Here is a 10,606-nt window from a genome sequence, read left to right on the forward strand (position 1 = left end):
AATTGCTGGAAACCAGCAGTTTCCTCTTGGGCTCATCACATCTGCAAGGGTCATCCCATATCAGCAGCAAATTTTAGGGATAAAATTGGTTTCATGTGAGGGGTTATATTTATAGAAAGGGCTTGAGGCTTCATTTATCTTGAAGGGATAGTCCTAGACAGAACACTTTTTTAATAAACCATCTCCATTACAAGATGATTTTTTTTTTCATTTTTTAAAATTAACATATAATGTATTATTTGTTTCAGCGGTACGGGTCTATGAATCATCAGTCTTTTACAGTTCACACCACTGCCCATAGCATATACCCTCCCCAGTGTCCATAACCCAGCCACTCTATTCCTGCTCTCCCCACCCCCCAGCAACCCTCAGTTTGTTCCCTGAGATTAAGAGTCTCTTATGATTTGTCTCCCTCTCTGCTTCAATCTTGTTTTATTTTTTCCTTCCCTGCCCCAAAGACCCCCTACCCTGCCTCTCAAATTCTTTATGTCGGAGAGATCATAAGATAATTGTCTTTCTCTGATTGAGTTATTCTCTTAGCATAATACCCTCTAGTTCCATCCATGTCGCTGCAAATTTTTTTTGATGGCTGCGTAGTATTCCATTGCATATATACCACATCTTCTTTATCCATTCATCTGTTGATGGACATCTGGGCTCTTTTCATACTTTGGCTATTGTGGACATTGCTGCTATAAACATTGGGGTGCAGATGCCTGTTTGGATCACCACATTTGTATCTTTAGAGTAAATACCCAGTAGTACAATTGCTGGGTCATAGGGTAGCTCTATTTTCAACTTTTCAAGGAACCTCCATACTGTTTTCCAGAGTGGCTACACCAGCTTGCGTTCCCACCAACAGTGTAGGAGGGTTCCCCTTTCTCTGCATCCTTGCCAACATCTGTCGTTTCCTAACTTGTTAATTTTAGTCATTCTGACTGTATGTGGTGATATCCCATTGTGGTTTTGATTTGTATTTGCCTGATGCTAAGGGACGTTGAGCCCTTTTTCATGTGTCTGTCGGCCATTTGTATGTCTTCTTTGCAGAAATGTCTGTTCATGTCTCCTGCCCATTTCTTGATTGGATTAAATCAAGGTGTTTTGGGTGTTGAGTTTGACAAATTCTTTATAGATTTTGGATACTAGCCCTTTATCTGATATGTCATTTGCAAGTATCTTCTCCCATTCTGTCCATTGTCTTTTGGTTTTGTTGACAGTTTTCTTTCCTGTGCAAAACCTTTTTATCTTGATGAAAGCCTCAATAGTCCATTTTTGCCTTTGCTTCCCTTGCCTTTGGTGGTGTGTCTAGGAAGAAGTTGCTGCAGCTGAGGTCGAAGAGGTTGCTGCCTGTGTTCTCCTCAAGGATTTTGATGGATTCCTGTCTCACATTGAGGCGTTTCATCCATTTTTAGTCTATCTTTTTGTGTGTGGTATAAGGAAATGGTTGTTTCATTCTTCTGCATGAGGCTCTCCAATTTTCCCAACACCATTTATTGAAGAGGCTGTCTTTTTTCCATTGGACATTCTTTCCTGCTTTGTTGAAGATGAGTTGACCATAGAGTTGAGGGTCCATTTCTGGGCTCTCTATTCTGTTCATTGATCTATGTGTCTGTTTTTGTGCTGGTACCATACTGTTTTGATGATCACAACTTTGTAATAGAGATTGAAGTCTGGAATTGTGATGCCACCAGCTTTGGTTTTCTTTTTCAACATTCCTCTGGCTATTTGGGGTCTTTTCTGGTTCCATATAAATTTTAGGATTATTTGTTCCATTTCTTTGGGAAAAAAAAAGATGGTATTTTGATAGGGATTGCATTAAATCACACACGTGATTTTGGCTGTATTTTGGTCTATTAGAAGAAACTACCTCCCAAAATTTTAAAGGAAGAAAAACTTTTATATATATATATATATATATATATATATATATGGGTAAACATGATGAAGGGATGGAATATGACTGTAAAGATGAAAATTTAAAAAGATTCTAAAAAAGGAATTGATAAAATAAGAAGTTGGCTAAAAAAAGAAAAAAAAAAGATGGAAGAATGTGACCAGGCTGGAGACTAGAACAAAGCCATGCACTAGATTTAGAGTATATTTTGATCTATTAGAAGAAACTGTATCCCAAAATTTTAAAGAAAGAAAAACCTATATGTATACAAAAAATAAGGTTAAATATAAGGAAGGGGTAAATTTAAAATTTAAAAAGATTTTTAAAAAGATAAAATTAAAAGATTTTTAATAAAACAGTTTAAAATGTTAAAATAGGAAAGAGGAAAAATTAAATAGAATAAGTGAACTTCAAAAAAAATTTAATTTTGAAAGACTAAAGAATCATGAAATAAGCAATGAATTCTATGTATTTCTTTCCTCTAGCTCTGGAGTTTCACAGTTCTCAGTGATCAGTGAACTTGGTCTTGTCTGGATGTTCTTGCTGATCTTCTGGGAGTGGGGTCTGTTTCCGTAATTCTCAAATGTCTTTGCCTGAGGCAGAACTGCACCACCTTTGCCAGGGGTCAGGCTAAGTAATCTGCTCAGGTTCACTCTCGCCAGCTTTTGTTCCCTGAACGCTTTCCATAGAGCTCTGGAGAACAGGAATGAAAATGGCGGCCTCCCAATCTCCGGCCAGAGGAGCCGAGAGCTGGGGCCCCACTCCTCAGTGCTCCCTCAGAGAAAAGCCATTAGTCTCTCCCGTCTCCCTGTTCTCTGGTGGTGGTACATGCTCACCTGGCCTGTGACCGAGTGTTTCTATCTCTGGCACTTGGCCCCATTTGGAGTCTCAGCGTGCTCGCGCTCCACTTCTCCCGGAAGAGAAAGGATCTGCCCGGATCCAGGGATCTACCACCTGTGCATCCCCTGCCGGCTCATCCCGGTTTAAGGTAATTCTGAGCTGAGAACCCTGATCTTGGCTCCAACTCTGAGGCGGGCTTCCCGGGTCCGATACCTGGCAGCTTTGCCACACTCAGACACCCCCATCTTCCCATGACCCCGAGGGTCCTGAGACCACAGTGTCTCTGCAAGGGCTCCGCCCCCACTTAGTTTCTGGAGTGACAACCCTCAGTGGAGCAGACTTCTAAAAGTTCTGATTTTGTGCTCTGCTCTATCATGTGCTGGGAGCCGGCCCCTCCCCCCGTGGTCTATCTTCCAGTGGCTTCAGATTCACTTCTCTGCACGTCCTACATTCCAGAAAGTGATCGATTTTCTGTTCCTAGAATTGCTGCTTTTCTTCTCTTCAATCTCCTGTTGAGTTTGTAGGTGTTCAGAACGGTTTTCTAACTATCTGGCTGAACTCCTGGGCCCTGATTCAGGTCTCCTGCTCCTCTGCTATCTTGCTCCTCCTCTACAAGATGATTTTTTATTTTGTGGGGTTTTTTTGTTTTGTTTTGTTTTGTTTTGATTTTAGTTTTTTTTTTTTCCTTTGTGGTTGTGGTGCTTGGTAATTATGGCGGCACAGGTGAGGTGTTTGGGACGCACCCCAAATCCTGCCCCAGAGGCATGTGTCTGCTCACCTAAATTTTGTTCCGCCACTTTCTGCTTCTATGTCTGTTAATTTAACATCTTATTCATCTTGCTGGTTTTATTTACATTTGTGTAATTGCTGGTAATTAATACACATAGCTCTTCTGTATGTAGAGTCATGTGATGTTAATTAAGCCTTGGGAGCTGGCTTCTGCCTGCGGGTTTCATAAAGCCTTAGGAGTCATAATTTGATCATTTATGTGCCAGACGTATTTTTATTGTCCTTATTAGTTTGTCCATTGAGAACCAGGAATGCTCTGTTTCGCCTCTGCCAGCTTTCCCATGCAAAACCTGTACCTGTGGTCCTATGCTTCCTTCCCTGAGATTCCCCAAGTTTGTCAGGGTTCCTGGAAAAGACACCTTGACAGCTTGTGATTTCATACAAACTCTATATCCCTTTGTATCTCCACATGTGACAGGAAGTGAGTCTGTACACCACCGTGGCCCAGATGCGTGCCAGTCCTTCTCAACTAATGGCCATTCCATTACGTAGAACAAGAAGAGGCAAGAGAAAAATGTTAAAATTACACGTAGTGACTTAGTGTTTTTGTATTCCCTATCTTTGTGAATTTATATCCACTTAGAAATTGGCTACATGTCCCTAAATGACTCATTAATTAACTAAATGAAATATTAGTTCAGGTCTTAAAGTTAATAACAATCTTAGAGATCATATTTAAGCTGACATAGTATGAAGAAACACAGTTACTAATGACATACTGAGTTTTTCAGGGAGATGACATTTTAATAATTTTACACAGATAGATCTGGAGAATAATTGGGTTTTCATTTATAGTTATCCCAAATGTCAAAGAACAACCCCCCTTTAAAGGCATAATTCAATTTATTGAATACATAACTTCCATGTTCTCATAATTTTAAAGGTTGAATCTTGTCCAACCAATAAAACCAGTAAAGGAAATTCAAGAATTTAAACTAATTAGGCTTTTCACAAGAACATAAACCAAACTCTTACCTATAGGTTGTGCATAGAGGGACAAGACATGGCTATTTTTCACCAAACTTATCAAACCAGCCTAATTAATTTCAGGATTTACCTGAACTAGGACCATCATAAAATTTTTCCTTGGTTACCATGTATTTTAAAAGTCTTTACTGGTACATTTTTGTGACTGCCATTTGTCCTGAGTCAAAGAAATTGGCTCAGGTTCAAGAAAAAAGCCTTCCTCTGGTGTAGGAGGTAGAAGGAAAAGAGAAACAAGTAGGAAAATTTGAAGGTTTGGTGGCTAGAGATGAAGGCTTCTCTTAGGGAAGAGGGGAGGCCAGCAGGTGAGAGAGGGGAGCGCTGGTTGTGCAGGGGCACACGGACTGTGGTGGAGGCAAGAAGCACCCCCGGGAAAATGGCAGCACCGCCGCGGTGCAGCCCTGGGAGTCTACTGGTTGGTTGTTGTGTATTTAGTGAGAAGCATATCTTGCGGGCGCACCTTCCCTCAGGAATGCTGGGGGCAGATGTGGGGTAGGCAGCCAGTAGCGCTCATTGGCCTGGGGGTTCTGGTTCGTGCCATGGAGGGAGAGTTGGGGAGACTTCCAAAAATGTGATGATAATGTTGGCCCATGTCATTCGGTCTGGCCTCAAGGGAAACTGTCACCAGAAAGGGTGAAGGCAGCACTTGCTGGGGAGGTCGGGTGTGCAGAGGTTCAGGGGTTGGGTTTTGAAGGCACCGGGGATGGTGCCAAGAACTGGGGTCAAGAGAAGAAAGAAAACCAAGAACAGAAGTCCTGAGAGAAAGGGGTTTGGGAATGTTTGTCCAGAGTGCCATAGGTGCAGGCAGTGAAGAGGCAAGGGCAGCGAAGCCAGGTGGCATTTCCTCCAGGGGAGAGGTGATGATCTTGAGGCAGTAATGGGGCGTGGGCCTGCCGCTGCCGCCCCAGCGCTCCTCGGGACCCCAGACGGAAGCAGCCTTTCCTGCGGTGGCCCGCAGAGGCGGCAGGCAGCAGGCGCTAGGCAGGGCCAGACAGAGGGCGCCGTCGGAGGAGAGTGTGTAGCCATGGTCTGTTCCTGGGGAAGCACACTGGAAGCTGGGTAGGGGAGATGGGGGTCCGCATGGGCCACCTGGACTCAGGGTCATGCCCGAGGTGCACTAGGACATGCAGGTGGTGGGCTTAGCCCTCGGGGTCTCTTCCAGGTTGCTGGGGACCCGGCGGTCCTGACTGCAGGATCCTGACACGGCGCATCTGTGCCACTTGGTCTTTGGTGTTCAAATAGGGAGGACTGGTGACAGTGATCAGGTGTTGCTGGGTGTCACTGAGTCCTTCAGTGACCTTCTGTCAGCCAACAGTTGGTGACCACCTCTGTGAGCCAGGCCCATGCAGTCGTCAGCATAGGAGAGGATGAGGTGTAGCCATCGCCTGGGCTTTTCACCCTGGCCCTCCCAGCAGCCAGGCATCTCCTGCACTGTCCCCCTGCACCCAGCCTGCAGTGACAGCAGCGTGTCTTTGCAAGACTTAGCAAGATTGTGGAAGAAGGGCATCTGCTGTTTAAAAAAAAAAAAAAAAAAAAAGAATCTTTGTTGTAATAGAATCTTGCAGACTCCTCACATGAAGACATTATTCTCACTCACCATGCCCAGTTGCGTTTTGCAGAACTAACCTTCCGCGTGTCTTGTTTTGGCCACCTCCACCCATCTGCAGAGTTCGGTGTGTACTGCAGCCACTGCCGGAGTGAGGTCCGCGGCACGCAGTGTGCCATCTGCAAAGGCTTCACATTCCAGTGTGCCATCTGCCACGTGGCGGTACGAGGATCATCCAATTTCTGCCTGACCTGCGGGCATGGTGGACACACCAGCCACATGATGGAGTGGTTTCGGACACAGGAGGTGTGTCCCACCGGGTGTGGATGTCACTGCCTGCTTGAAAGCACATTCTGAACTTATGGACCAGGGAAGTTGTCGCCAATCCCAGAGGACTCCATGGATGTTGGATGATAAGCTCTTCACCAGGAGGGAGGCTCCAGCAAGCCATTCCCAACCAGACTGGAGCACATACCCCTCAAAGACTGCCACCGCACCGGCTGTGCACGAGCTTTTGCTTCTCTTCCGTTTGGCTGTTGGTGGCATAGAGGTCACCGGGAAGGAGGGGACAGATGTGCAGAGCCACGGAGCCAGGTGGAAATCTTCCTGAAGTAAAGCACCTGCCTCCAGAGCCATGTTTACCTTCAAGGTGTGAACCTTAAACCACTGAACAGCATCCTTCCTGATGCCATTTCAGACCAAGGTCGGATACAAAGGATGGTCTCCTGAGCCGAAGGACAGTGGACATTAACTCAGTTGATAAGGGAGTCTGTGATACAAATTGGTACGTTTCAATGAACTGATGGATAGTAGCCTTTTAAAAGTGACACTTAAATTATAAATACATGATGTACTTACGGACCCTAAAGATGTATCTTATGTTTGTTATTTCTCTTCAAGCTGCTCTCCCTTGGCTAATAAAAGTCACGTCATTGTTTGGGGGAGAAAAAAAAGGAGATGATTGAACAGTGTTTTAATGAAATTGTTTTTAATCGTTTTTCTAATTGAAGTTAACTCTTTGGGATAGGACCAAAGTCAGTGCTCAGATTTTCAAAGGAATGCTGATTTACTCTTATCGTTGGATGGGATAAAATAGAATTTGATATTTTAAGTTTCTTTCCAATTCCAAGAGTTGTTTTTTTTTAAGATTTATTCATTTATTTTATTTTAAAGATTTTATTTATTTATTTGACAGACAGATCACAGGTAGGCAGAGAGGCAGGCAGAGAGAGAGGGAGAAGCAGGCTCCCTGCTGAGCAGAGAGCCTGACGTGGGGCTCGATCCCAGGACCCTGAGATCATGACCCGAGCTGAAGGCAGAGGTTTTAACCCACTGAGCCACCCAGGCGCCCCTATTCATTTATTTTAGAGAGAGAGCACAGGGCTGGTGTGGAGGGGTGGGGAGAAGGAAAAGGGAGAGAGAATCTACAGCAGACTCTGCATTGAGCACAAAGCCTGATGTGGGGCTTGATCCCATAACCCTGAGGTCATGACCTGAGCCAAAACCAAGAGTTGGATGCTCAACTGGCTACACCCCCCCAGGAACCCAATCCCAGGAGTCTTTTAATAATTTCATTTAGCAAAAGGAAAATGAGCTGGCTTCACAGCATTGATACTCCAGTCTCTCGTTGCCACTGGGCAGGTTGGCTGAGTTCCGATAAGTTCCTACCACTCTTCATTTGGGCTCCCTCACAGACTTTCTGTTTTTTGTTTATCTGCATTCCAAGTGGCTGTGACTCAGATGTCCACCTATTTTATTCTTCAGAATGATTTCCAACTCTTCACATATTATATGTGCCAGGAAAGAGAAATATTTTTCATATTTCTACTGGAATATGTATTTGTTTCTTAGAATTTTACAATTCCAAGTGGATTAACTTAAGAAATATAAGTACGTGTCTCAAAATGTGTTGTACATTCCTGTTTTAAACTATAGGTCAGGACCCAGTAATGGATTGTGAAATCAATTTAGTATATAAAAACCAGCATTAGGGGCGCCTGGGTGGCTTAGTGGGTTAAAGCCTCTGCCTTCGCTCAGGACATGATCCCAGGGTCCTGGGATTGAGTCCCGCATCGGGCTCTCTGCTCAGCAGGGATCCTGCTTCCTCCTCTTTCTCTGTCTGCCTCTCCACCTACTTGTGGTCTCTGTCTGTCAAATACATAAATAAAATCTTAAAAAAAAAACAGCATTAAAAAAATGAAATAGAGTAGAGGAGAAACGATGAGTGTGTACCATAAAAAGGATAAATACCATTTTGTGTGACCTGTTTATGAATGTATATGTACACACTCGCATATATGTATAATGGGTCACAGCGTAAATTCATTTCTTACTGAGGATTTTGGGGTGAAGACCCATTCATATGTGACCTACGAGTGACTCATTTTAGACCTAAAGGTCGAGCCCTGCATTGGGCTCCACACTGAGCATGGAGTCTGCTTGGAATTCTCTCTCCATCTTCTTCTGCCCATCCCTCTGCTCTCTTTCTCTCAAATAAATAAATAAATCTTTAAAAAAAAGAAGGGCACTATATAATAATAAAGGGGACAATCCAACAAGAAGGTATAATAATTGTAAGTATGTGTACACCCAACATGGGAGCACTCAGATACATAAAACAATAATAACAAACATAAAGGAACTAGTCTATGATTATAATACATTAATAGTAGGGGGCTTTAACCTCCCTATTATATCAATGGGACAGGTCGATTTAGCAGATATATTCAGAACATTTCATCCTAAAACAACAGAATATACATACTTTTCAAGTGCACATGGAACATTATCCAGTATAGATAGCATATGAGGCCACAAAACAGGTCTCAACAAATACAAGAAGATTGAAGTCATCCCATGCACCTTTTCTGGCCACAGAGCTATGAAACCAGAAGTCAACCACAAGAAAATATCTGGAAAGACCAAAAAATACGTGGACGTTAAATAAGATGCTACTAAACAATGGATGGGTCCACCTGGCAATAAAAGAAAAAATTTTTAAAAATAGATGAAAATGAAAACACACTTGTCCAAAACCTTTAGGGTGCCGCAAAAGTGGTCCTAAGAGGAAATAGACAGTAATACAGGCCTATCTCGAGCAAGAAAAATCTTAAATAAATAACACAACCTTCAGCTAAAGGAGCTAGAAAAGAACAACAAACAAAGCCTAAAGCTAGCAGAAGGAAGGAAATAAAGATCAGAGCAGAAATAAATGATACAGGAACGCCTGGGTGGCTCAGTCATTAAGCATCTGCTTTTGGCTCAGGTCATGATCCCCGGCTCGTGGGATAGAGCCCAGATCAGGCTCCCTGCTAGATAGGAAGCCTGCTTCTCCCTCTCCCACTCCCCCTGCTTGTGTTCCCTCTCTCACTGTGTCTCCCTCTGTCAAATAAATAAATAAATAAAATCTTTAAAGAAATGATACAGAAACTAAGAAAAGGAAAAAAAAATAGAACAGATCAGTGAAACCAGAAGCTGGTTCTTTGAAAAAATTAATAAAATTGATATACCTTTAGTGAGATTTATCAAAAAGAAATGAAAAGGACCCAAATAAATAAAATCACAAATTAGAAAGGAGAAATAATGAATAAAACAGAAATACAATTATAAGAGAATATTATGAAAAGCTATATGCCAACAAATTGGACAACCAAGAAGAAATGGGTAAATTCCTAGAGACATACAAATTACCAAAACTGAAACAGGAAGAAATAGGAAACTGACTGATTACCAGCAAAGAAACTGAATCAATAATCAAGAAACTCCAACAAATAAAAGTCCAGGACCAAGTGGCTTCACAGGCAAATTCTAAACATTTAAAGAAGAGTTAATACCGACTCCTCAAGCTATTCCAAAAAATAGAAAAGGAAGGAAAACTTCCAAATTCATTCAATGAGGACAGCATTATCCTGATCTCAGAACTAGATAAAGACGCCCCTAAAAAAGACAACTACAGGCCAGTATTCCTGATGAATATAGATGTGAAAATTCTCAATAAAATACTAGCAAACCAAAACCAAGAATACATTTTTAAAAATCTTCCACCACAATCAAGTGGGATTTATTTGTGGTTTGCAAAGGTAGTTGTATTTGCAAATCAATGTGATATACCACACTAATAAAAGGTAAGAACCATGTGATGATCACTTCAGTAGATGCAGAAAAAACATTTGACAAAGTATAACATCCATTCATGATTTTAAAAAAAAAACCCTCAATAAAGTAAATTTAGAGGGATCATACCTCAACATATAAAGGCCACATATGAAAAACCCACAACTAATATCCTAAATGGCAAGGGGGGTGGGGACCGAGAACTTTATGGTCAGGAACAAGACAGGATTGTCCACTCTCACCACTTTTATTCAACATAGTACTAGAAGTCCTAGTGACAGCAATCAGACAACAAAAAGAAATAAAAGGCAACCAAATCAATAAGAAAGAAGTAAAAATTTCACTGTTCACAGATGACATGATGCTCTATGTAGATACCCTAAAGACTCCACCAAAAAACCTGCTAGAACCGATAAACAAATTCAATAAAGTCTCAGGAT

At 42.3% G+C, this 10,606-nt stretch overlaps 1 protein-coding gene across 2 annotated transcripts in view; it reads left to right on the top strand.

Annotated features, from left to right (window-relative positions):
* The window catches only part of WDR59 (WD repeat domain 59), a 92,699-nt gene extending 85,709 nt beyond the window's left edge, over positions 1-6,990 (top strand). For both annotated transcript variants that reach the window (XM_032853957.1, XM_032853959.1), the window contains one exon: positions 6,175-6,990. In XM_032853957.1, coding sequence (XP_032709848.1) covers positions 6,175-6,410 — 236 coding nt within the window. In that variant the 3' untranslated portion in view covers positions 6,411-6,990. The remainder of the gene's footprint in view (positions 1-6,174) is intronic.
* The last annotated feature ends 3,616 nt before the right edge of the window (positions 6,991-10,606 follow it).

This window comes from Lontra canadensis, unplaced genomic scaffold, assembly GCF_010015895.1.
Source record: "Lontra canadensis isolate GAN:19392208 unplaced genomic scaffold, GSC_riverotter_1.0 scaffold8, whole genome shotgun sequence".
Lineage (NCBI taxonomy): Eukaryota > Metazoa > Chordata > Mammalia > Carnivora > Mustelidae > Lontra > Lontra canadensis.